Source organism: Lissotriton vulgaris, chromosome 10 (assembly GCF_964263255.1).
Source record: "Lissotriton vulgaris chromosome 10, aLisVul1.2, whole genome shotgun sequence".
NCBI lineage: Eukaryota > Metazoa > Chordata > Amphibia > Caudata > Salamandridae > Lissotriton > Lissotriton vulgaris.
In genome coordinates this window covers 1,008,222,894-1,008,250,469 of record NC_141698.1, presented here as the reverse complement: position 1 = coordinate 1,008,250,469, position 27,576 = coordinate 1,008,222,894, and the positions used below count along the sequence as shown (strand labels likewise).

At 43.4% G+C, this 27,576-nt stretch overlaps 2 protein-coding genes and 1 pseudogene across 2 annotated transcripts in view; 1 reads left to right on the top strand and 2 right to left on the bottom strand.

The window, feature by feature from the left end:
- The window catches only part of ACAD11 (acyl-CoA dehydrogenase family member 11), a 399,787-nt gene that overhangs the window by 121,792 nt on the left and 250,419 nt on the right, over positions 1–27,576 (bottom strand). The window contains exon 13 of the mRNA XM_086942043.1: positions 23,008–23,106. Coding sequence (XP_086798169.1) covers positions 23,008–23,106 — 99 coding nt within the window. The remainder of the gene's footprint in view (positions 1–23,007; positions 23,107–27,576) is intronic.
- ACKR4 (atypical chemokine receptor 4) lies at positions 1,478–22,642 on the top strand. The gene is made up of 2 exons (XM_086942044.1): positions 1,478–1,576; positions 20,545–22,642. Exon 2 carries the CDS (start codon positions 20,557–20,559, stop codon positions 21,631–21,633), a length of 1,077 nt encoding a protein of 358 aa, XP_086798170.1. The 5' UTR covers positions 1,478–1,576; positions 20,545–20,556; the 3' UTR covers positions 21,634–22,642.
- Positions 12,734–15,062, bottom strand: LOC147689155 (meiotic recombination protein REC114 pseudogene; annotated as a pseudogene).

Here is a 27,576-nt window from a genome sequence, read left to right as displayed (position 1 = left end):
CAGCCAAGTGATCTGTGCTGCATCCATTGCATTGAGAACTTCAGTTTGAGAGGAGGCTCAGATTGGCCAAGATGGATGTCGGAGGGGCTGGCTTGACTAAGCCGGACCTATCAAAGTGGTCCGGCCCTTACAGAATTCATGCTTTTTAACGGTTTAATCTGCTCTTAAGTATGAAGAGAGAATATGAAAAAAGAACACACTATGAAGGACAAGTTATTTTTCGAATTGACTCTTGTACTGGGAGGTCTTGGTTTCTCCCTTTCTTTAATGAAGCCAGTCATTACCTCTCTTTGCTGTTTGTGCCCTTTATCATAGACTAGTTCTTAATTTGTAAATAAATAACATAAGTGCCAGTACTCTCGTCAAGAGGCCACTGCAGTTTGCACCACACATTGCCCCTGCTATGCTGTCAATGATGATAGTAACAACACAACTACTAACCGTCACACGCCTACAAGTTTGACAATCCGGACTATTCCTGGCCTCCTAGCTATAAGAATGGCTTGGACAGCAAGAAATAGTAATTTTTTAATGTATATTGAATTAATAACGAACTGTTGTTGCTGTCATCTCTAAATTAGTCAGACAGCGCCACTCTGTGGCAGACTGTCACAAGTGCTGGTGTTGACAATTAAGTGGTGGTGCTGAGCACTGGAAACCACAGGCTCAAAGTAAGCACTATCATAGAGAAAGGAAAGGGGGTGCAGGAGCAAGCAGTATTCAGTGGTACATGTTTGGGGGTATTTGTGATGCTTGTGCAGTGGCATCGAGGCCAATGGTGCGAGGAGCTCACAACACCCAAATTATGGATCTCTTTCACTATGCAACCACTGGGTCACAGGGCCCCTTTTCGGGCTTAGAGATGGTCCCCACAGTGCCCTACAACATTAACGGAATTGTGTACACAGCTTCTACAACTTAAAATCTGGCTACGCACTCCTTGTACCCAGTCACTCGCCCTGCAGCGGGGGGGGGGGGGGGGGGGGGGAGAGGGGGGGGGGCTCCTGACAAACATAGTCCTAGGCCCTTAGGGTCCAATGCGAGCACCTGAAGAGTGAGTAAGTTGCAGTTCATTGGCCAGACCTCTCTATATGTAGAATGGAAAACCATCATATAATACCAATTTTTTTTTACAAAACAGAAGGATTTTCTTGTTCATGTTTTCGTAGAACGGAATTTAGTGGTCACTGAACCTTTTTGGCCTAAATCTATCTTAATCTCTTAAAAACTCTCAAGTGCCACATTTTATGAACACACAAGTGCAACTAGAGTATGCGCGCGTCACTCCTGCGCGTTTGCAGCAGGCTGCAGGAATTCACTGCCTGCTTCGCCTTTCTGGGACCTTCAGGGTGAAGTGAAATGCGGACAGTAAAGAGGTAAACAGGCGGATCCCCGCCACAGCCCTGCGGTCACGCCGTTTCACGGAAAGCCTTCCTTTCAGGAGGCCAAGCGCCGCTGCCAAAGGCGGGGTCCACGGTAATGACAACTGTTCACGCGAGCGCACGAGCAGACAGAGGGAGCCGGGCGCAGCAGGGAGCTCTGTGCGCCGGCGATAACCGCCCGAGGAGGGAAACAGGTCAGTTCTTCTACGACAACTTTTCCCGTACATTCTCCTCGCGAGTGTTTCCCGTGCCGCAGGGCCGGCCGGACAGGCCATTTATTCCACCGGGCATTTGCCCAGTGGGCTGAAGTCCGGCCGCTCCAGCTGCCTCCATCACTTTTCCCGGTTAAGTGCAGCAGGGAGGGGAAGCGAAGGGAGAGGAGAGGCGGAAGGAAGAGAGAAAGCAGCCCGAGAGAAGGAAAGGAGAGAAGGAGAGAAGGAGAAAGAGAGAGAGAGAGAGAGAGCGAGAAAGAGAGCGAGAGAAAGAGAGAGAAAGCGAAAGAGAGAGAAAGAAAGAGAGCGGTGGTTGGCGATGGATGGGGAGCGAGCAGAAGAAAGGAGCGGGTCTACTTGGAGTGTTTTCGCCGGGGCTGCCGTTGGTTCCCAGCCGGCCCTGATAGCAGTCCTGACGGAGGGATAGTTTAGTGCATTTACAGTAAAATGTTTTGGCTGTGTAAATATCAGGGTTGGTGTCTGCAAGTCTGAGAAACATTTTCCATGTGTACAAAGACGAGGATGTAACTGGGAGGCGGACTGGCCCGGACAGAATTCTCATGATTTCCCAAAAGGCTGGCGACCGGTCCGAGGAGATGCAAACCCGCAGTATAAAGGGTCTGACGTGTGGCTGGCTCTCATCGAGCACCGTTTGATGGGGTCCACGAGCCCACGACTCCAAATGCGGAGGGAGAAGCGAGCCAGAGCCGAGCCGAGCCATGGGAACCACACTATATAAATGCAATTTAAATATCCTGTCCATCACACAACAGAGGACGTGTACAAATAGAACACGCATGTTTACATGTTAAGAGCAATCACTTCTTTATCCTTTTACATCTGTGTACCACATCAGATTGTTGCACTGAGCAACATTTATTAGAATTGTATATTTTCTTAACATACATCGGCGAACTCTATGCACATGTAGCTGTCGCTGGCTTTTCCCAAGTTACAAAAAATGTCTAAGGATTCCCTTAATAGCGGCAACGAACAAAATAAATAAACCAGACATGGACAGGTTTCCTCGCGCAGGGAGTCTGCAGTCCGGTTAGTCGGGCTGGGATGTGGTAAAACAAAACAACCGAGCAACAGCAGCTGCACTGTATTTTTGAGAGACAATTGGGACTTTGCGTTATTGACCCCAATGCGATCCAGTGTCAGTTTTTATTAAATTGTTGAAACTATGCTAATTCTAGTGATAGAGACAAGACACTGTTGTAATGAGTGGTGGAGGTTAGGGGACTTCCTTACACTAAAGACGAACAGAAATGAATGTGCTGCAATTTAAAGTTTTGTACAAACACAAGTTAGTATTATTACTGTTCGCATGCCCCTCTCTTCAGTCTACATTGGTAGGAGCTACAGCGCCAGGTTCGCCTCAGTGCGCTTTGCAGAGGTCCGCCTTCACTGCTGAGCCTGAATACCTCCTAGCAGTTGTGCTAAACATTTCCTGGCAACTCTTGTAGTAGAGAGGGTCCTCTCAGCCTCTTTTCAAGTCACAACTGATAAGGATTAACTGCATTCCACATGAAAAAGTACAAGAGGAGGGCTTAACAGGAATACCTGTTCTGCACCAGGGGGTGTAACTACCACTGGTGCAGCAGCACTGGGGTACAGAGCCCTGAGGGGGCACACTGGACCTTGATTATTGCTGTATTTTACTACCACAAAACAGTCAAAGAGGCCATTTTCCGTGCTTGCACTAGGACCAAAGGCATCCTTGCTACCTTGCGGTTCTGCACTGGAAATAAACATTTTATAGAGCGGTAAACTTTGTCTTTTTTCCTTGCTCTTGGTAAAATGGTTTCCTGTCCCCTATTAAAATTAGGTTGGAGTGGGACTGAATGAAGTACCACAGCAGTAATGTTGTGTAATGGAGGGAGAGACCCTTTTACTCTATGCCGAATAATGCGGGCCCTTGTCCCCTGCCCACAGCCTTGGGCACAAGGTTATACTGATGCCAATTTGGGATTTTGCGCAGTAACGTACAATGCTTATCCGATAAGGTAAAGAGATGTCAGAGGGAACTGAAATCTTATGTCCTTTGCTGTATTGACTTATTATTTAACCCCTCCCCTTGCTGGTGACGGAACCACTCCGTCATCAGCCACGGTCGCGCTGTGCTGATGACGGAGTGGTTCCGTCACGGCCCGCTCGGCGTGGATTCCGCGCCTGCGCTGAGCGTTCTATTGAGCGGGCGGGGGCCGTGACGGAGCCGCTCCGTCATGAGCACAGCGCAACCGCGGCTGGTGACGGAGCGGTTCCGTCACCAGCATGGGCGCGCCGCGCGGCCCCCCGCCCCCTTAGCACTGCGGCGGAATAGCCGCTGCAGTGAAGGGGTTAAAATGGGGATGAAGGTGGTCACTGCGATGTCTAGGCACTATGCAGCAGGAAGGATACAACAGTAGCCAGGAAGAGATGCAGGTCCGTCTTTCGGCATGGACGAGCTGGGCCGAGGCCTAGGGCGTCAACCTTCAGCAGGGCACATAGCAGTCTGTATTAAGATCATGCAAACAGCAGGGTCCTTCTAATTATGCTCCAGTTATTCAGTATGAAGTCCTTTTAATCATTTATTAAAGTTCAGTAGATGCTTTTGTAGGGCAAAGCCTACCAAACAGCATAACATCTTCCTGTGGAGATACTGAAAGCTTCCCTGGGAATGCATTCCGCCCACTGCTTACCATTCATTGGCTTTGCTGTTTGTAACTCACATTTGTTTCGAGGGAGCTTGGTGTTTACTTTTCTTTCTCGAACTTCAAAGTGAGAGGATTTTTAGTGACAATCTTGCTGGGTACAGGAAAGGAAAGGTTTGTTCTTAGCTTCCAACTAAGTTTAAATATCTATAAATGAACTGTGCAAACATTAAAAAATATATCAGAATTAGGCAAGTACAAATCAAGCACATTCAGTTGTAATTCTGTAAGGTGGTGGAAACAAATATTTTAATATGATCAAAACAAATCAATACACTACGTGATGCCATTTTCACCCACTGTCATTTGCGCGCTATATAGTTTTATCAGTAAAACTGTATGTGCTTATGTAATGGCCATTGCAATTGAAAATGTGTTGTCTGTAATGGCAGGGAGCTACCACACCATATACACTCCACTTTATGCCACTCCACTTAACGACACTCCACTCTACTCTAGGCCAAGGCACTCCACTCTAAGACACCCTACTCCACTCTAGGATAACCACTTAACTTTATGCCACTTCACTCTACGCTACTCTACTCTAGGACACTCCAACTAATTACAGTTTACTCCACTCTAAGACACTCTACTCCACCCTAAGACAGTCTCCTCCACTCTACACAACTCCCTCCTTTCCACTTTACCCCCTTCTATGCCCCTCCACTCTATTCAACTCTACGCCACTCCAGTATATTCCACTCTTAGACACTCTACTCCAGTTCACTGTACGACACTTCACTCCACAGCAGCCACGCTTGTGTACCAAGAAGGCTCAAACATATTGGCAAAGCCAATAGCTCCTGCATAAGCGAGATCTATTGGCTTTGCTAATGCTTCTTTAATACCCCATCAGCCCTTTTCATTGCCCTTCTGTCTCAGCCCCTGCTGTTACACACCACATCACAGACAACTTGGCTCCCATAACGAACCTGAGCTGGGAGTGGGATTGATTCAGTTGAGTTGGGGGAGGTGCAGAGAGGTTTGTGTTCTGAAGCCAGTCATTGCTGTGATGTTATCAATCAGAAAATGTCCTGCGAATACCAACGTGCCCGCTGCCTCATTGTATTCAACAGCGGAAGTGAGGGCACCACATTTAGCTCTGCCTGGAGCGCTATCCTAGCAAAGGTCGGGTCTGTAGGGATGCACAATTGTTCATCATCTTGGTTGTGGTACAAAACACAGGATGGCGTGTCCTATGCTAGCTTGCCTCCTAATCTCTCTCCACCCACCTCAGTAGGTCCACGCTTCTTTCACACCTGTCCTGAGGGCATCTCCTGCCCTGGTTGCAGCAGCTGGTGACCAGCCGGAGCGCTAACCTGTCTGCTTGCAAAGTCGCTGCCTTGTTTAGGACTCCCATTACAATGGCTGAATGAATAAGACATTGTTTTTTTTATATCTTTGAAAAAGATACAATGGAACAATAATAATACCTGTATTTAGCATTTTTGCCAAAGGTTTTTGCACAGAAGATGTCAAACTCCTGTGCAGAGAGGTATGGACATGGGTAGGAATGTCAACACGGAGATACTGGTAATGGGGAGATGTAAGAAATTGGGTTACTGGTTTGGGTGGGGGGGTTTGGGGAGGTGAAACCCTTCCCAAGCAGCAACCACAATTCTTGCCAGCGTGAAGTCATAAGCAAACCATAAATTAGCCTGTGCTCACCCCTTTGGTAGCTTGGCACAGAGCAGTCAGGCTTAACTTAGAGGCAATGTATAAAGTATTTATGCAGCACTTCAAACAGCAATAAAGTGAAACAAAACACAAGAAAAATACCTCAACAATTCTGAAATATAGAGTTATTTTTAATAAATAATTTAAGGCCAAAATGACAAAAATCCAATCAGAAGCACAGGAAATATGAAATGTTACAAGTTTAAGTGAAAATAGCGTAAAAAAGCCCAAAGCAGCTACTGTGTTTATCTGGTCGCACTAGTCACAAGTTCAGGACGATTGCGATTCTCTTGTCCGTAATGGAGAAAATCAGTTCTGTGTCATCCGCGTAGGATAGAGATGATGCAGTGCAACCTGACGATGGTGGCTAATGGAGGCATGTAGATGTTGATTAGAGTTGGGCTGAGAGATCCTTTCTTTCGAAGCCTAAGGTGCTATGATGGGTTTCTGTGTTCTACCATTAAAGGAGTATCAGATCCAGTTGAGGACAGGCCCATGGATGCCTATCACATGAAGTCTTCTGATCAGGGTGGAGTGGGAGACTGTGTTGCAAGCCGACGAGCGGTCAGGCTGGATTAGGGAAGCAGTCTCTCCTCAGTCGAGAATCATCCTGATATCATCGGTTGGTGCGATGAGGGCTGTCTCAATGCTATGTTTTGGTCTAAAACCTGATTGAGTGGTGTCCAGCAGCTGGTGTAGATTGTGGTGTTCGTCTAGTTGCTTGTTGATTGGCTGGGTATGGTAGTAATGAGATCCGGTGGTAGTTTGCTAGCTGAGTGGGGTCTGCCAAAGGCGTCTTTAGTAGTGAGCTGACTTCTGCGTCTTGCCAGGTATTTGAGAAGGTGGCAGCAGTAGTGGATGTGTTTAGGAAGCAGGGGAGTGCTTTGATGATTGGGGACATCCCCAAGCTGTAGAGGTAGTGGGGGCAAGGGTTTGCCGGGGCACCTTAGTAGATGGTTCTCATTATTTTGGCTGTTTCTTCTGCGGTGATTGATTTTCAAGTATTCATGTCATGTCCAGAGCTTTCCATGGATAGGCTAGACAAGAGACTGCTGGTGTTCTGTGGTGAGTTGGCGTTTTTGTATATAGTTGTGATTTTGTTGCTGAAGAATTCCGATAGGTTGTCACAAAGAATTGGGGAGGAGGGTAATGCTGTGGGTTGTGGATGCTGCAGTGGTGAAGTCCTTGATAATTGCAAAGATCCCTTTGCTGCTGTCGGCGCTGTGTTTTAGCGGCGATTAGATGCCACTTAAATTCAGTCTATCATCACTCAACATGTTATTTCCTTTGTGACAGTCTAGCCTTCACAACTTTCACCAAATGTCTCACATTTCAAGAGAAGACAATGTCTGTAGTGTGTTCTATATATAAAAGGATAATGCTTTTGAGAACTTTATACTGTTTCCTCTCACACACCAGAGAATGAGGCTACACTGAACAAACACAAAATACCTTAAATAAAAGCACGGGACCAAACACAGGCACAGCAAAAAGTTCCTCGAGTGACAAAGTTTGTACCAAGGTAATCTTTGGGTAGGAAAGGTCACACAGGATATTTTATTATTTTTATTTTGAAAGTTTTATTTAGCGTGAAAATGACCCTTGCGGGTATCAGAGAGCTTTACATGATTCAAACGTAGGGAACTAAAAGAACATAAGAATACATAGTTAAAAATTGACATACAGGTCTCAGTTGCATTGATGCAAATGTACAAGACTTGAACATGAGTCGAGAGTAGGGAACAAAAGGAACTTATGAATACATAGTTAAAATTTAAGATACAGTTCTCAGTTGCGTAGATGCAAATGTACAAGACTTGACATACAGTTCTCAGTTCTGTAGATTCAAATGCACAATGATTCAAGGGAATTTCCTTAAAAGTAGGGATTGTACTTCTTTTTTTAAAAGAGGTGAAAGAAGGGTACTGTCTATTTACAGGGGGCAGGGCGTTCCAAATCCTAGGAGCGATTCCAGAGAAGGCACAGTTGTATGTTTACTTTTTGGTAAAGCATTGTGGTTTCCAGAAGAAGATTGCTGGTACTTCTGGAGGATCTGTTTCCATTAGATAGTACCAGTTTTTGGGCCAGGTATCTCAGAGTATTGTGATGTAGGGCTTTGTAGGTCATGCAAGTGATTTTTAGTTGAATTCTGGCTGCAAAAGGAAGCCAGTTAAGAGCATTAAGGTCAGGGGTAATATGAGAATTTCTTTTTGAGCCCATGATTAGCCTAGCTGCTGAATTGAGTGAAGCTCTTAGAAGGGCCGTTGATGAACTGGGAAGAAAGCTTAGCATTGCACTCCCATTGTTAAGTCTTGAGATTACAAATGATTGAACAGCCAGTTTGAAGTCATTTGCGGGGAGGAATGGCTTTAGTTTTCTCAGGCTGTTGATCTGAATATTTACGCCTTTTGTTGCCACACTGATATGTTTCTACATGTTAAGATTTCTGTCCAGTATTAGTCCTAGCGATTTTGCGGAGTCAACAATATGAGGTTGGCAATTGAGCGCTGTGAGTTGTTCAATCCATTCTTCGATACTGGTAGTTTTGTTGGGAGGAGCGATTAGGAGGAATTCAGTCTTGAGGGTATTTAGTTTCAAGTGGCTGTTCACCAGCCAGGACTGGGTTTTTACCAGAGTTGAATTGAGGGCTGTGATATCGTTCAGAGAGGTTATCTTTAAGTATAGTTGGGTCTCGTCAACGTACATATGATAAAGGATGTTTGAGGAGCTGAGAATTTCAGTCAAGGGTTCTATGAAAAGGTTGAAGGGTGTAGGCAAGAAGGATGATCCCTGTGGAACCTCTAGAGTGACTAGGACGGCCATAGATAGGGATTGATTTATCTTAAATCTGTGGGATCTATTTTGGAGGAAAGAGGTGAACCAATTTAGAACTGGTCCTGATAGGCCCATTCTAAATCTAAGAAGGTCTAGAAGATTATCATGTTTGACGGTGTCGAATGCCAATGAGAGATCAAGAAAGATTAGTAGACAGGCTTCGTTTTGGTCAAGGATTTTTAGTGCATCATCTATTATGTGAGTCATGGCCGATTCCGTACTGTGCCCTGCATGACAGCTGGATTGGAATTGGTTGAGCAAGTTGAAATGGTCAATGTGGTTTCCCAGCTGGTTATTAGCACATTTTCAAGGAGTAAGGCCAAAGTTGGAATGTTAGAGATCGGGTGGTAGTTATTTAGGTCAGTGCTGTCTGCCATTGATTTGTTTAGGATGGGTGATACCTGCCCTGGTTTAAGGCTTTCAGGAAGTGTTGATAATCTTGGTCCATAGAGGCAGAAGCAGCGGTATGAACTCTTTTAGATAATTGGCAGGAAGAGAATCAATGAAGTGGTTAGAGGGTTTGAGTGATGTGATTATTTTTAGTACTGCATCTTCTATGTAAAGGTTGAAGGAGGTCCATTTTGCATTATTTTTGAGGGCAAACTTTGGAGGGAGTGGGTTGGGGGAGGTTAGGGAGGTTAGAGAGGAAGAGGGGGTGCTCTCGTGAGTGCCATTTAGAGTTGCTAGAGTCTTAAGAAGGTCCGTTTTTATGTTTTCTGTCTTCTCAGTAAAGAAGGAAGCAACATTTTCGCAGCTGGGTTGAGAGCTGGGATCAGCTTTATCAAAAAGGATAAAAAGTAAATTAGCCAGTCAGTACAAAGGGCATTTGGTAGTTGGTTCCGTACGTGTGGATAAGAATTGATACCATTAGATGTAAACTGTGGCGTGAGATGCCTAGAAGAGGGTAACAGCAGGCGCTTCATGAAGTGGGGTTCTGGTGGATTTTTTAAGAGCCAGGTATTGCTCACATGACTTAATGAAATGTCAGAAGGTGAATAAAGCAGGGCTCTGCTGACCTAGGGTGACACTGTGACACACATTCTGCTGTAAAACTAGCTACCCCTGGATCGGCGACAGAGGACACCCAAAGGTCTAACCAATTATATTCAGACAAAACTAAAGGAAACATTTGCATGGGAGCTAAGACAACATTTAGAACATAAGACTTTGGGGAATTATTTCTGGCACCAGTGATGTGCATTAATAACAATGTACATGATCATTTAGGCTACTTGCAGTATATACTGTAATATTTTTACTCCAGTATCATGATACAACCATTAGAAAGTGAATGAGGTCACAATTGCTCAGCAAATGCAAGCCCTTTAGATTTAGTGCTTTGATGCAAAAAAGTTCACACTTCAGGGTGGACACAGGAAACTACAAGTACCATGCATGTGTACCAGTGCCTTCTGAAACCAAATTAAAGCAGCCCATTTCTTAACCTGGTTTAGAAAAACAAGCAAAGTTTCAAAACCAATGTCTTGCTAGTATGGAGAAGATGGCTGGGTGCTACGGTTGGTCATTTGTGGTGCAGCTGGGCAAGATTAAGCTTAGCTCCCGTTTGTCCACCGACCTCATTATCATGGTTGGAGTAGAACTCGTAGCCTTAGATGTCGGACTCATATAAATCATTTGTTTAGTTTTATTTATGTATTTATTTATTCCCATTCCAACTCAAAAGTGTTGTCTTGAAGGACTTAAGTGTTCAGTTTTTCTTAAAACTGAAATGTCCTCCAAGGATTTTCTGTATTGGGGACGTAGTCTAGTTCACAGCCTGGGGACAATGGAGTAGGACCTCTTCCCCTCTCCACTTATTAACCCCTGCATGCTGAGCACGTTTGTCATGGCTCATCCAAGAAGTCTGATTCTATTCTTGCGAGCAACAAAGCGGTACCTGTAATGTCTTCTCCTGGCATGGAGTGCTATGCAGAGTGCTTTGACAGAGTCTCTTTCCATATGGAGAGTGAAGTGAAGTCTAGCCACAGGTCCTGCTATACGTCCTTAGCGAGGCAGACTTATCGTCAGTCTTGCAGACCCATTGTGGACTACACAAAGATGTTGATGTTGAAAAGGATGGAGGCTGAGGAGCAGTGAGGGAATTTCCAGGACTCCCACCTTGAGATAATGCTGCTCTAGAGCCTCTGGCTCACATTTGTCATGCTGCGGTCTTCCTTATGTAATCCTGTCTCTAGTAAATCAGTGAACGTGGTGACCCTAGTTACAAAGAAGATCCTCTCTGTCTTGACACTCTTTCCGAGGACTTACTACACCAGGTCTCCTCTCCTTTTCCACCTTTAGGTGAACAGAATTAAAACTGATCTATTATATAGCTCTGTCTCACTTGAGTCTGAAGATGCTGCTCACATATTATACGCTTATCCAACATAGCGGTACTCAACTTATCTGCCTGGACAGCATAAATGAATGAAGGAATCCCCAGTGGTGGGGTTCAAAGAAGTTGCCTAAGATGTGCACACTTTTCTCCTCAGCTGCATTCAGCCACAGGGCCATCTTGCCACATTTTAGATTTAAGGATTCTGAACTCTATCCTATGATTAGGGCTCCCGGTTTTCCGTTTTTACGGATTTATACATATAAATACAGAGGGAAATCTATATTTCCTTTGTCTGTATTTATATTTATAAACGGCAAAATACTAGCAAATTTTACCACGCTGCCGTCTGGTATTTTGCTACCGACGGGGCACTTGGAATGACTTGGGATGCCTGCTGTAGTAGAGGCTTCCCACACTTCAGTCTGGAAAGAAGGGGTGAAATAAACAACAAAGCCTCGTTAACATGTGAATGATCTTTTTAAAGACCTGTGAAGTACTCGGGTGAGGCTTGTCAGCTTCGTTATCTCGCACAGCAGGAAACTCCTGGCAGGGCGCCTCCGGGCCCTCACTACGGCGGCGGATTCCTTTCAGAAAGAACACTGGGGTTTAGAGTACGGCCCCCTCCTTTGCTGGCTCATGCTGCATGACCCCCGCGAGAGTAAATAGCTGCCTCTGGGAGCTGACTGCGTGGCTGCTCACTGGTGTTTAGTGTATTGCCTCCTTTGCTGCGGGGAGATGGGGGCATACAATGAGGTAGCGGTGACCATTTGCTGGAGCCGAGTGGAGATTGTCACCAGGCACGGAGAGAGGTGAGCCAGGCGGCCGTGTTGCTGCTCTCAGTGGCACAGGCTATTTGGTGCTAAAGTAAGTGTGCCTACAGTGTGGAGCATAAAACCATTTACCGGCGCGCTGGTGTTGTAGTGTTTTAAATTCCAAAGTGATGGCTGTACCAAACACTCGTGGCCACAGACACTTGATTTGCACATTTAGTTTAACATGCCATGCACAGACTGCAGTGCTGCTCTAGGTACGAACCGTTTTACACAGACTATTAACAAAGTCGCCCTCTCCAGGCAGTGCAGGGCTTGCATGATCTGTGATATGTATTCGGAGACTGCCGCGCGATGAAAGGAGCAGTGGTCAGAGTGAGCATGATTTGAAACTGAAACAAAACCTTACCTTCTTTCAGTGTACCACCTGTGTCTGAAGCCAGCACAAGCCACGAGTCTGCAGACCGAGTGCAGCTTTATATGAGACAAAATAATTAATGCACAGACTTTATGCCAAAAGTGTCAGTGAGACTGTGCCAGCCACGTGTTAACCTGCAAATGTACTTTTTATTGCTAGTGCGCGATTATGACTCGGTATCACTGATATCGGACACGACAATAAGGATGTTTAGTGTAAAATGTCCTAAATACTGTGTGACATCCGGCCTTCCATGCTGCGGCACTGGCAATCACAGCCGTCTAGGTAGGAGGCCTGAAACTACCCGATGGAAGCAAATTTCTTTTTTTTCTTTTTCACGCTTTTGCAAGAGCTTTATTCACATTCCAGGTCACAGCAAATGTGTTGATTGCAGGCCAAGATATTTCACGCATCAGCCAGTTTTTTGAGTTCCTTTTCCATCGCGTCTACGAAGGTGGGGAAGTGCTGGTCCAGAAGACACAGACGTAAGAAGGGCCGTAAATCATTTGGGTTCCAAGCGGATTGCTGGTAGACCAGAGGCTGCTCTGTTAAGTTCCCTTTCAGCACCGACTGTGCAAGCTGCATCACAGACATCCTTCCTCCTGAGGCACTGGACTTCGATAGAATGCTGCTATGCACTTCAGAATGACTGGGCGCATGATGTGATGAATCATTTGTTGCCAACTTGCCTTCCTGAGCCACTACACCATACTCTTGTTCTTGGACAGCGATGTATGCTTGAAGTACCTGTACACAGTGACTGCAATGTTCTAACGACTGCTCCTTGGACATTCCACTGAACTGCAGACGAAATATGCGACTCTCATTCTTTACTTTGGCACTGAACAGTAGGCAGTCAGTTCGCTTTCCGATCTTCAACCATTTTTGGGAATCAATGAGTGAAAATCCTTCCAGCAACGTTGGCCCTTGGGAAATGAAAAAATGGCCCGATGCCACGATGTTAAGTGTGAGGCTACCCGTTTCCTCATTTGCCTCGAAAACCTTCCAAGTGGCTGCGTTGACACTGGAACCTGGCGTGTCACTTTCCGCTTAATTTGTAAAAAAAGAAGTGCAGGTGCTGAAAATGTTGACAAGGAGGCCACAGCTCACTTCCTTCTCCGGTGAGCCCCACTTTCAACACTCTCACTGCCTCAGTCTCTATCTTCTAACCTTGATCTGTTGTCTGACCCCTAAGTCTTTGCTTTAAGAGTCTATCTTCCCACCTCTCGAATTGTTTTCTATCATCTTTGTCGCACCTTGTGCATTACCTTATTCCCTGTATTTCTGATTGGCCCTCTATTCATTCTACCCCTGCCCATTTTCATCTTCACTTTTATCCATGCTCTGCTCTCTCTCCCCTGGATCATGGCTTTTTACAATCACTCTTCTAGCAGTCATTAGCTGTGTCTCCATTTTTTCATTTGTCTGCTTTTTTTCGTCTGTCCTGTCCTCTATTTCCTTTCATTCTATCTTCTCTCTTCTTAATGCTCTCTTCTTCACGTCATGGCTGCTTTCTCTTTGTATCTGATTTGCTCTCCTTTTCTTCTACTTAGCTCCGTCTTATCTATCTCCTCTCCTGTTGTTTCTTTCTTCTCTTTACTCCTGCTTTCTCTCTCATCTATAACACTGCTGCTGCCTGTGACCCCTGTCGTCAGCCTGTACATGTCCCTGCTATTTTGTACTCTGCGTTTTCCTGTTGTCATTCCTAAAGAAGCGGAAGATGACATGTTTTACTTTCTTACCTACACCGAGTGGAAAAACAAAATGTACACCGAATGAAAAGTATTTTTTTGCATATATTAATCAGTGCAGTATAACTGGGTTATTTGCAGAACAGGTAGCTGCTCGAGCACAGCAGGTGATGTCACTACTAGTGCTGCCTGCAATTAGTAGGTCCAGGGATGGCGACGGCATCTGCATCCACTGCTCAGCTTGCTGTGACCCTGCCTGCTACAGCACAGGCATTGTTCCCAGCCGTAATGCTGCCAATGCCGACAAATATGGCTGTGGTGCCTACTGGACACACTCATGCTCTGCAATTATCATGCTGGGGTTCAGCGCACAGATTCTACTGGTGACGCCATGGCGCACAAAAGTTGTGTTGGGCCACAGCTGCATCGAGTACGTTGAGGAAAGCAGCAATGCAGGGCTGCAGGATATGCTACTCTGGCTACGCAGCAAGTGGAAAGTCCACACTTACTTTTGTTTATTCTTCCTCAAGAGCTCTCACAGCTTCCTTGCCTCAACTCCGTCATAAGCCATCCCCCAGCTACAATTATTCAATGGGAGGCTTAGGCTCAGGCAGTGGCAGGGTGCAGCAGACTTGGGGAATAGAATGCAAAACATAGTTTGTCAATGACTTCTTGGATTTGTGATCAGCGAGATGACATCACTAACTTGGTGATACCCAATCATGCTTGCGTGGACAGGCATATGCTGGCCTGTCTATGAACAATTACCAGCCAGAAACCATGCAATGTATGTTATTCTTTTTATTTTGAATTTGAACAATTAATATTGAGACCACCACCTGCAGGGTCAGAAATTGTAGCCCCGGCCCTGTAAAAGAAGTGCAGGTGCTGAGCACCTGAAAGCTCCTGCTCAAATTAAGCACTGCCTCAAATCGAGCATAACGCCGTAGGGTCCACTCAAAGCTGCAGAGGCTGAGAAGACTCGTACATTCTGTGGTTTCTTTAAGGGGCACGTGTGGTAATGACCCTTCTCCGTACACCATACCCAAGAGACAAGCGAGCGGTACACAGAAGCGCCTGGAAGCAAATTTCATATGCCCAGCTCTTCAAGTGTTGCACCCCACCTGACTAAGAAAACATCTGCATACTTCCGAGGGGCCCGAGGCACACCTGTTTGGTTCTGCCAGGGTCACCGAGTGCACAGTGACTGGACGCCGCTCTCCAGCAGCATGAGTGACACAAGTAAGCTGTGAACTGGACTGATGCATGATTTGCAGCGATTTACAACTGTCCTGAGCTCTAAGACAGTAAGACACAGCCTCTGATAGTGTGCCTGTCTACCTTACAGTGGATGCCTAGACAGCATAGTCAACCCACTCGTAAGTAGTGTTGCCACCTTCTCTAAACAAATACCTGCCATTGGTTCACCTCATTTTAGGATTTAAGAGTCAAATAGAATATACAATGTAATGAAAATTGTCTTTATAAAGTTTCTTCGTTTTTATAAATCGCCTTTCTGTCTGTTTACTTTAATTAGCAGCCAGTGATCATTAAGTTGACTGTTCCAGAACATTGCAAAGTGCATTCTTCTTCTTGTTTTTATTGTTTAATGTATGTACTAAAGAGTATTGTGCTGCATAACCAAATACTTAAAAGGCCTCAAAGGCGAGACCTATTGGCTATGCCAATGCTTTCTACTTGTTTTCTAGTACAATATAGACTATATTGTAATAGAAAACGAATAAAATTGTAAATTTAAATAAATGTGGAAAAATACTAGCTGTAGCGTCGTCTTTTGCTTGTGGCAAAAATAAATGTGTATAAATCTAGAAAAAATGGTCAAAAAATAAATATGGATAAATACAGACGGAAATGGCAAAAAAATAAATACCATAAAACCGGGAGCCCTACCTATGATACACTGTTAAATTCATTCATTACAGAACAAGAAACTTCAACAAAACTAATGAGAGAGAGAAAGTGAGAGAGAACGTAAGCAGAGTCAAAGTAATAGTGGCGCACTACTCCTCCGGCTGGTGACAGTGGTGGCTTTCATGTCCTCTCAAGTTATCCTACAAAGCCCATTAGTTTCAACCAAATGCTTATATAAAATGAAAGATGTTTATACCCCAGCTGTCTTGAACATGATGCAGAGTACCAGGGTACACAACCGCAAGTAAGTCAAACAAACTGAAAAAAGCTTGAATTATCCCTTAAAATAAATCTTAGAACACTTCACCTTCTAACTAACAAAAGTTTAATCTATAACACTATTAAAATAACTTCTGCACAGAGTTAAAAGGTACCTTGCATTAAACCTTTCAATACTTCATATGAGGCCCTGGAGGGCTCATTGCATGGGATGTAGAAACAGATGGGATGCCTATCTGGAACTGATGCTGCTCTGCAAGCTGCATTTCAACTGGAATACATTAAACAGCAATAACGTGTGTGCATTCGGGAGGAGGAAGGGTGGCCATATCACTTCATTTCCTGCAAGAAAACGTATCACGGTCTGGTCTCATTGTTTAATACATTATACTGGATGCAGGTGGTGGCCGCCACCAACACCCATTTTTGGGCGACAAGGGATATTAATTCTCATCGACCCAGAACAAGAGAGAGACACGCGCAAAGAAGGGGGAAGAGAAAGAGAGGGAAAACATTGGGCAATTGAGAAAGAAGGTATTAAAAATAACCTGTAATAGTGCTATACGGAGACAGGAGGTGTAGGGTGGTGGAAAAATGAGCCATTAGGTGGAATCCAGCTTAGGGTGCATTAGTGTAGGAAATTCCCCCTTTCTGCATGGTCACCCTAGAGGTTTCACCTTTTCCTGTGCACTATATTTGCTAGTATTAGGACTTTGTGGTCAGTGCCACAGTGCACGTGCTCCAATCCTATAATGCTAGTTGTAAAATGTGTTTTACCCAGTTGGTATACTGATCTGTCCTGAAAGACCATTGAAGACGGTGCAGAATATGGTGTGGGAGTTGAATGTCATATGCGGGCTGCACTGTTTATTACAAAAATACAACAGAGTATTGGGGGGTCCTAGGGGAGTTAATTGCACTGTTTATTAACCAGTTTTTACTCTGTCACATGGGAGGACAGCTCATATAAATAGTGGAGAGGCTTTGCTGCTGAAGGCAGACCTGCCTGGTGGCAGCAGAGCTCTGCCCCCTTGTAACAATTTTAAAGAAAGGCAAAGAGGAAGTGGGGTACTGTGAGAAAATAGGTATGACTGAGTTGCAGAAATTCTTCAACCACTGACTAGTGAATCTGGCATCTCTATCTCCACCTACTCCTAAGAAGCCTCAATCTGAAGAAGAAGGAGGCGCTACTGGAAGAAGACTCCTGACTCTTGCTGGAAGAAAAGGACTCACACAATGACCTGTGCTGGCACCGATGGTCTAGAACAGCTCGTCAAGTGGTTTTATTTATGTTTGCCTGCTTCAGGGGCACACAAATAAAAAGGACCCCATCCTCCAAAAGAGACCAGCTGACCACAGAGGACTGAACCCTGCAGGAGACCTAGCTGGAGAAGGACCAGGACTAGAAGCTGCAGGACTGACCAAGAGGAACTTTTCCAGCAGTTTGAAAAGGCTGGAACTAAATCATGTTTCTTCCTCTTGAGGACTGAGACATGGTGCTGAGGTTTGCCCTGGGAGGTAGCACCCAAGACGAGCAAGGAAACGAGGTTCATCCAGCTCAGAAGTTTCTGACATGCTGAAAACTGACACATTAGGACCTCAGACAAAGGTATCCAGCCTTATAGAGCCCTGCGCTTCTATGACTTCCAGCTTTGCCCCGCAGGACTACCAAAAAGTGACTAAGTCATAAGGTAAAACCTTGGACCGGGACAAGGAGGCAAATCTATCCAACCCATGAAGCAACTTCAGCAACTATAAAATCCAGTTGTGTTCCACTCAAAGCTTTTGGTGCAAAAACCTACAGCTTTAGTTGGAGATCAACGATGACTTATTTGACTTAGAGGGATTATCACTTGACACAGCATTGAACCTTAAAATGCTGGAAGATGTTAACTTCCATTTCAGAGACAAAGGGCCTAATTTACAATTTGGCAGATGATACCCTGTCCATTACAAGTGCCACAGGATATAATGCACTTGCAGTAAGGCAGACAGGATATCAGTCACATTTGTGATGGACTAACCCATCCACCTAACTGTAATTCAGACCCAAGTACGAATGTAAAAACTCTGACCGGGATGACCCACTTGGTGTACCTGACCTCTCTTCCATCAAAGACAACCTGAAATCGCACCTAGGTCGTGGCCAAACGTGAATTGTTGTATTTGATTAGCGCTTTTCTTTGTTAGTACCTTTTGCCTTAAAACTTAAAAGTTCATATCTTTGATTCCCCTATACCACCTTTAATGATGTTGGTGACTTTTTGTCAATTAAAGTATTGCCTTTTGGTCTAAATTGGATATGGAAGTTTATTGCGTAGTCATTTTTACTTTTTAAATTGTTGGTAGAGCTTGAACTTAACACACAGTTTTCTGCGTATTGTCTCCTGTTTGTGCCAAAGATATCAGGGACTGAGCAGGGATTCTCTCAGAACTATATTCTGACCTAACCTGAGTTTTTTTTTCAAATGTAGTTTTTGTTCTTTTTTATATAAAATATAAACATATAAAAAATATATACAACATTTGCAACGATAATACATTTCTTGATATGTGACATTCTTGCTATATTTTCTGCATTGAAACCTTTAATTTACACCTACAACTTTTAACTTATGAGATGTCAGCTTTACTTCCAGTTTTATCACTTAGTTGTGTTACATTCTTAAATAATTAGCGTGGGTTATTGAGTTGGTAGGCGTACAGCTCCTGAATTAATTATCCCATTCCCGACATGCATCAAACTTTTAAATATAAGATCCAGGATCCGTGTACAAAGGACATGGGTGTTGAAAGAAAAGAAGTTGGACTTGGAACAAATGCCTACATACTGAGGTATGGGTAACTAAAATGAAGTATAAAGTTTGCAGAATTGTTATTGGGAAGAAGGCTGCATGGAAAGGTTGATTATTCAGAGATTTTGATTGAGTGTGATGCTCTATCATGGTCATACTAAAACAGTAAAAAGGTAAAAATTCCTGCCCAATGGTGTGGTGGGTGACAATAAAGGATGCCCAGGTACAGACATAAAATATTGCTTTAAGTTTGAATTTCATGAGTAGTGGGGTGGCAAGTAACATAGGATAGGAGTATTGAGCAGGGAAGTGGCTAGATTCTCCAACAATAGATGAAACATCTTCAGAAGCCCTTTATCACCAGTGTCTTACATGACTTAACAATGGTAAACGTTGTCACATTTGAAGCTACAGGACTATACTTTCAAATAAAATAGTTAGAATCTGGCTGCAAACTGCAAGCCTGATCAGTCAATCTATGTGACTCGGGTGTAAAAAAATGAGACATGAGCAATGTCTCAAGTAGTTTTATGCTATGCACCAGTTGAAATAGCAGTTGTTACAATTCTCCTACACAAGAACTCCATGTACTTCCAAGACAACTTAGTAAACAAACAATGTACATACGCAGTGGTAAAGGGACACATTGGAAATACACCTCAAACAATAGCGCATTCAGTATATACAGGGTACTTTCCCCATTCAGACCTGGAGGTCTTTATGCTATGTTTCATCTGCTTCTTGCTAACTTTCCACTCAGAACGACAATAATGCATGCAGACTTAATGTGGCGATGAATCATAATCTGGATTGATTTCACATGAATCTCTGAATGCACAATTTAACATCTGGTGCATCAAGTTTAAAAACTGGTATGAAAGGCCTGCGAAAGGTCTCATGCTCACATTTTTTTGCAGCCCCCTAAAACGTACTCTAGCTTTGACTACAGTTACCCTGTTAGCACTTCAATCATATGATTTTATGGAGGAACATGATTTGGAAATCTGCACAATGTGCTCTTCTACAGAATCCAGAATATAGCCCACTCGTGGCAGGGCAACCTCGGCCGTTGATTCTTACAAACACTTAGAGAAGCAGAATCTTTCTTTACGAGGCACTGGAGGAATATTTAGGTTATTGGGTAATGACAAATTGGACACTGCCTCTTGTTTTCATGATAATAATTTGTTCCTCCTTACTCTAAACAAAATACTTTTTAGGGAATTGACAATAAATTAAAAAACTGTTTTTTTGGGGGGGAGTAAGGGTTCTCATAGAAGCATTCCTAGAAGATGAAAGAAACTCCTGAACACAGGACACAACCTTTCTATTCAGGGAATTGCATGTGCAAAAGGAAGATGGTTTCATCATCCTATCCTTACACTTGGTCAATGGGAGGCAAAATCACACTTTATTCAGTTTTGCTACCTCAGAAAGAGAAGTGAAGCCAGTGAAATTTTATTGTGGAAATTCTCACAGTTGAATGTAGAACAGGACTGTGTTTTTTACCCAATGTTGTAGTTTATTATTTTAAAAATATGTTTCACCAATTTATTCATCTTCCTTTACTACCTTCTAGGACGTGTAAGTGATGGACCCTCAAGATAGCAACATGGTCCAGAATCCTACCGAGGAGTACTATTACACAGATGAAGACAACTCCACTCTTGATTACACAGACTATGAAATGCTCTGTGAAAAAGGGGATGTCCGGGATTTCACCAAGATCTTCCTGCCTGTGCTTTACATCCTGGTCTTCATAATTGGTGTGGCTGGAAATTCCACGGTTGTGGCAATTTACGCTTACTATAAAAAAAAGAAAACTAAGACGGATGTGTACATCATGAACTTAGCTATTGCAGATTTGTTGCTCCTCTTCACGCTTCCTTTTTGGGTGGTGAACGCAATACACGGATGGGTTCTTGGAAGGGTGATGTGCAAGGCTACCTCTGCCTTGTACACAATGAACTTCAGCTCCAGCATGCTGTTCTTGGCTGGCATCAGCGTCGACAGGTACATGGCAGTAGCCAGAGCCCAGAGTCGTCAGAGGCATAATAAGCAATGCCGGGTAATCTGTCTATCCATATGGGTGGCTGCCATTTTGCTCAGTATTCCAGAACTCATCTTCAACACGACCAAGGAACATGGAAAGAGACACATGTGTCTGCCTGTATTTTCAACAGACCTGGCCAAATTCATGAAAGCGTCCATTCAAATCCTAGAAATAGTCCTTAGCTTTGCTGTGCCGTTTCTCGTTATGGCAGCCTGCTACACCGCCATGGCGAGGGCTCTGATCAAGGCTCCAAATATAAGGAAGTCTAGACCTCTGAAGGTCCTGATGGCAGTGGTGGGAGTCTTCATTGCTACCCAACTACCGTACAATGTAGTTAAGCTCTGCAGGGCCTTAGATATCATATACACCTGGATTACGTCCTGCCAAATGAGCAAGACCATCGACGTGGCCATCCAGGTAACGCAGGCTATCGCGTTGCTTCACAGTTGCCTGAACCCGATTCTCTACGTCTTCATGGGCGCATCGTTCAAAGGCCAAATTGTGGAACTAGTAAAGAAATATGGCGCCTGGAGAAGGCATAGTGTGCACAGTACCGAGGAGTACTCTCTGAACTCTGAACAGCACACACAAGAAACAAGTAGCTTTTCTATATGATATAACGGTGGCACTTTGCAGCACTTATTAAGGACTTGTAGAACTTAAGAACCCCTGTGGAATTTTTTATAGAAGCTTAAGTGGTTCATATATGTTACTTACTTTACAGGACACAGTTTTGTTTCTGCATTATTTGTAAAGCAGTGCCATAAAATATAGTTCCAATGCACTCCTTCATTTTACTGCATTTTTATTAGCTATTCAAGTAAATGGCCGCATACGTCTGACAAAGCATCCTCTGCTGCGTTACACCAAAGAAAAAGAAATCAAGCACCGATTAGATTTCCTACATATATAGTAGTGCATAGGCTGTAATTTTTACACACCTTGAAAATGCTGAAACTTAAGCAGGTATATTAGTGTTGGAATGTGATTACTGAATGTGCCTTGTGAATGCATTTATTAGATTGAAACACGGACCTCTAAATGTTTGATGACATCCCACCCCCTTTCAACTATCCGAAGAATGACTGGAAATTCACTGGCTGCCATCTACAACCACAGGATGTAGGATCTTATTAGAAAAGAGGACCAGGCGCATTACAGGTCTGTTTGGAATATACAGGATATAGAGCTAGGATCTACAGGTATTCCATTGAAGTATTCTGTGCATTTTATGTAAAAAAAATGTTTGTTATGTTCAGGTCATGCTCCTTTGCCCCAGGGGTACAAATGTCAAGTTAGCAGAAATATACCAGGGTGTCTAATATGTTGGGGGAAATGTCTCTCCGCCACCCTCAAATGTAGAGGAGATGGGGGTCACGGAAGGACCCACCTGTGTGTGTAGTCAGACAAGGAGACGAGTGAAAAAACCAGGGGTGGAACAATGCAAGGGGGAGACCTAGACCCTGACCCCCGAGTCTCAGTACCATGCATGGAGGGACTTTTATTCTATGAGGCACCCCCATCAAATTATCTAGGAAACTTTAATAGCATTGTAGTGAGTGGCATGTGGATGCCCCTAAATGTTCAAGCTCAGGCAGCTGGATAAATAAACAAAATGATCACAGCTATGTGGAGAGCAAGCACTTTTTTGTGGAAGCACACTACTTCTGCCCAATCAATACATGTACTCCTGGAAAAAAATGGTCTCTCACTAGTGATGCTCACACAATTGTCTGCTGACAGCTGGTCAAGGCAGACCATAAAAATGACCTATATTCATGCAGTTTTAAACCAAAAGACTCGTATTTATGGAGTGTCAAAGAACAAAATACTTGCATACATGAAGTGTCAAAGAAAAAGACTTGTAATTTTGCAATGTCATTCTGAAGAAACAAGGATATGCATTGGTCCTTCTTATGAAGCATGTAGTTAATGCAATATGTCAAACACACAGAGGCACAGACTTCCACCCTAGTTGCTTTCACTTACCGCTGGACCACCACTTCTTGCCATTGATGACGTAGCTATCCCCATCTCGTACCATGCTACATCGCATGCTCGTGGCATCACTTGAAGCTACGCCTGGTTCTGTAAAGACAATGATGCACAATTGTAAACTATGCACAGAGAACTATGCAAAATTGTAAACTGGCCTCCCTGTTGGAAACCCAGCATTTGCTCTTCACCACCACTGCAGTCACCATAGAGATTTGCTATCCCTCTCCTTATTAAACAGTATGCAACATTACCTGTCCTTTTATGCTCCCTCTTTATTGGTGTTCGGCTACCCCACCCACTTTTTCTACTCTTGTGCCTCTGTAGTTCCACCCCATTGCATCTGTAGTTTCACCTCCCTCATCCAGATTCTCTCTATTACATCTATGTATTGCATCTTTCAGGGTCCACCCTTCCCTCCCCCAACCTACTCAACATTGTATCTCCCCTAATGCTGTATAGAAGTCTGTTTCTTTGTAGCTAGCCTAGCAGTACTCACGTCTACATGGGTACAAAATTCTAGAATTTAAAGCCCCCCCTAACAAACACCCACCACCCGGGCTCGGTCCTCCGCTTCCATCTGTTCATGTCTGGCTATGTGTACCACCAGCACATATCAAACGGAAAAAGAGAAAAGAACAACATAAGTAACTTTATACTCAAGACACTTTCTCAGCTTTGGACTCCTCATATCCTGGAAACTTCTCATGTTCACCACTTCAGTTCCAGCTGGAACCCGAAGCAATAAGAAATTCATGATCCCCAGTTTGTGAACCATTCTCTCCTTATTGTGGGCACATGCTACCCCTGCTAACTGGTGGCCTCCAAACTACTCACCAAAACTTCTGCACTGTCAGTCACTAGGTATGCTTCTGCACTTTTCCCCATCTACATTGATTTGTTGATGCTGGACTGAACAGTCACTCGAAAACAACAAGCACTCACCTCACCAAGTTTTGGGTGAACATATTTCAACATGGCACCCATACACAGGTCCACATTACACAGTGAGCAGCAGAAGACAGTGACACCCACTATCTTGGGTTGAGTAAGCCAGTGACTGAGTGAGTGGATACCTGACTAAAAAAGTGTGTAAGTGAATGGGATGACCACAGAGAGAATTGGATGCTGGATTAATTCCCAAGGTAAACTCTCATATGGCAAAAGAACATTCTATATTCAAGCAGTTCCATAATTGTCCTGTGAAGTGTGATATGGCCCAGATGTGTCCTGATACGCCCATGAACACAATTCATGATAATGTTGGTCAAAAAGATGGGGTCACTGCCAAAGAATTGCTTGAAACTTTTGATTTGATTTACTTATGGACCAATGACCACTTTAACTCGAATATGCATGTGCTCACCAGTGTTCCTGGTTATCCAGGCACAATCACAGACACAGTGGTGCAGCAAACTCCAGTCCCTACTGTATATCTGATGAGTTTTCTACTAACCAAGTTAGCAATCACTAAGATTCTCTTAACAAGATCCCCGTTTATTCCGCACGGAGGTACCAGCGCTGAAATTAACAGCTCTGCACAGTATCACCCTGTGAGTTTAAAGGGAGTATGAGTTAAACTGCCTGGGATGAGTAACTTGCTGGATCTTAGTTTACCCGGCCCATTACTACAGGGTTTCACTGATTTCAGGGAGTTTTTAAATATATTTACCGCCTACACTGAGCAGGTGGTAAATACCTGAGGTGAAGGGCTGTTGCAGATCGAGGGGGTGTTGCATGAGGGCATATAGATAATAATATCACATTGAGAGAAAAGGAGATTTTAAGACACACACACTTCCTCCTGCGACACATCATAAATCACAACGGGTGCAGTGACTCTATTGACAGAACAGGTCATTCCTTTTCCTAACTCCTTGTTCACAGATTATTGGGCCCATTATGGGTAAAAAAAAATACTAGGGCACATCATGGAGTAAAGAGTAGCCCTAAAGAGGGTAAGCAAAGACACACTAGCACACACTTGCATGTGTGATAAGCATGTGTTAGTCCATGTGATTTACAGTACCACTATATCACATGTTCTTTGCCAATTGAACGCTTTTTCTAAGAATCATCACCATTCCAAAACTTATGTGCTTTCTTTTGTACCTCAGGACTTGAAATTCAAATAAGGATATATATATGTGTGTATATATATATATATATATATATATATATATATATATATATATATATATATATATATATATATATATATATATATATATATATATATATATATATATATATATATATATATATATATATATATATCTAAACGTTCCTTTACCTGGTAGAATTTTGTTGTAAATGTATGCGAGGTAAAAGCATATAAAATGTAATGCCATGCGTTATAATGGCATTGCGGAGTCATGGTACGTTCGTAATGAAAGTATGCGGAGTGATGGTATGCGGAAAGAAAGTTGTGGAATAATGGGTGTTTACCCTCCCCCGGTAAGTACATTGGTGGCACGGCGGCCCACATCTCCAGCAACATACATATATTTTTTCACCACCCATTTGAAAAATGCACAGGTCTCTCTCATTGATGGCCAGCACCGACATACACTTTTAGACACACCTCCCGCCACAAGTTCTAGAAATGCGAACTTTAGAGCTGGGGAGCTACGTTCGAATCTCTGCATCAGCTCAACATCCTGTGATTCCAGGCAAATGGCGTTGTCTCCACGTGCCTACCATAAATGAATGTGTTCTTCTGTAATGTAAATTGTGCTCATGCCATGTTGTTGAGTTCGCACTATAAAATATTGCAAGGAAAAATTAAGTAGGGAAACTCGAGTTCACACACTACTGAACGCGCACTCTTAAGTGCATCAGCAGTGCACTGTGAATCAGAGCATTTCACAGGGCTGTCACAGATAAGAAATGCTATCAGAACGAAATCCTACAAAACAATAAACTACTGGCCGGCAGCAATTCATACCCGGACAACGTCGGGACGAGCTACAAGTGTATGTATATCCAGTAGGTAGTTATAGTTAGGATTGTTTTCTATAGGAAATCCGCAACATTCTATTGGGAATAACTTTGGCGCCGGTTGAGGAATCTGCCTGTAATTTTCCTTAACTGTGCCTCGCTGCGCTCCGCTCCTTCCCTGAAAGTTTGGGGGGGATTCCTCAAGCGGGGGCCGAGATAAAAGGGGGGTCCCAAAACGTGTTTTCCCCTTGTTAATTTCCATAGGGCGGTTGGACTCACTTTTAGCACGAACGGCTGAATGGATTTCCACAAAACTTGGCAAAATTGTAGGGACTGGTAGCCCGATGTGCCTTTGCTATGTCTCAAGATATGTGCTCCAGTGGATTTTGAGTAATTTAGGTTCAAAAATATATATATATCTGGGCGGAGTACATCCAACAAGGACAGAGACTGTCAGTTGATTCCTTTGTGTTCTACTGCAGCCTCCTAGAGTGTTCTAAAGAACAACTAGAGCGCTAACAGTCCTACTTATTACAAAGGTATAGCACACCTGAAACCATCGTGATGGGAATAAAGTGGTAACTCTTAAAACATTTAATTTAAAAAGGAACAAAATGAGGGGGTATATTATGCCATAGAAAGTATTATTAGTGCTGCAGAAAGAAAAATTAGGGTACATTTTGAGTGACTTCTCAAATCCTCTTCTATTTCATTAAAAAATTCTGACATGCAGTCTCCCAAGATGGCTACCAGAGGCAAAAGAGCCCAAATGTAGCCCAAATATCACCCAGATGTAGCCCAAGTATAGCCCAATGACAGAATGTCCCAGAGTGTTCTAAAGAACAACAAGAGCGCTAACAGTCCTACTTATTACAAAGGTATGGCACACCTGAAGCCATCTTGATTGGAATAAAGTGGTAACTCTTAAAACATTTAATTTAAAAAGGAACAAAATGAGGTGGTATATTTTGCCATAGAAAGTATGAAAAGTGCTGCAGAAAGAAAAATGTGGGCACATTTTGAGTGACTTCTCAAATCCTCTTCAATTTCATTAAAAAATTCTGGCATGCAGACTGAAACATGCACTTTGAATACCAGCAGCAGACTTCCCTGGTGAGCAGTAGCTTTACTACAGTGATCTAATGAGCAACTAGAGTGCTAACATTCAGAATTTATGTCAAATGTGTGACACATCTGAATGCCTTCTTGATGGAACCAAAGTAAACAAGCATTGAAAATGCAATAGATCTCGCCCTCGTTTAAGTTAAAGCCATTCTGTTTGTAATGAGGTGGCTTTTTAGCTTTGTTTTATTAGTGTTTTTAAAATGTTCATGTAAATAACATGCATCTGTATGCATATATGTATATATATGCATACATATATGTTTGTAGTTAATTAGATATACAGATTATATAGGTTTATATATGTATGTATATATATATATATATATACATACACATACATATATATAAATGCATATGCATATATATGCATATATATATGTGTATATGTGTGCGTGTAGAGAGAGGTAGAGGTGTAGAGGTAGAGAGGTAGCGGTAGAGAGGTAGAGACTAGTAGAGAGAAAAGTAGAGAGAGGTAGAGAGTAGAGAGTGAGTAATAGA

Bases quoted from the DNA above. Each gene is read 5' to 3' on its own strand.
- ACKR4 (XM_086942044.1), top strand. From the start codon at position 20,557: ATGGACCCTCAAGATAGCAACATGGTCCAGAATCCTACCGAGGAGTAC.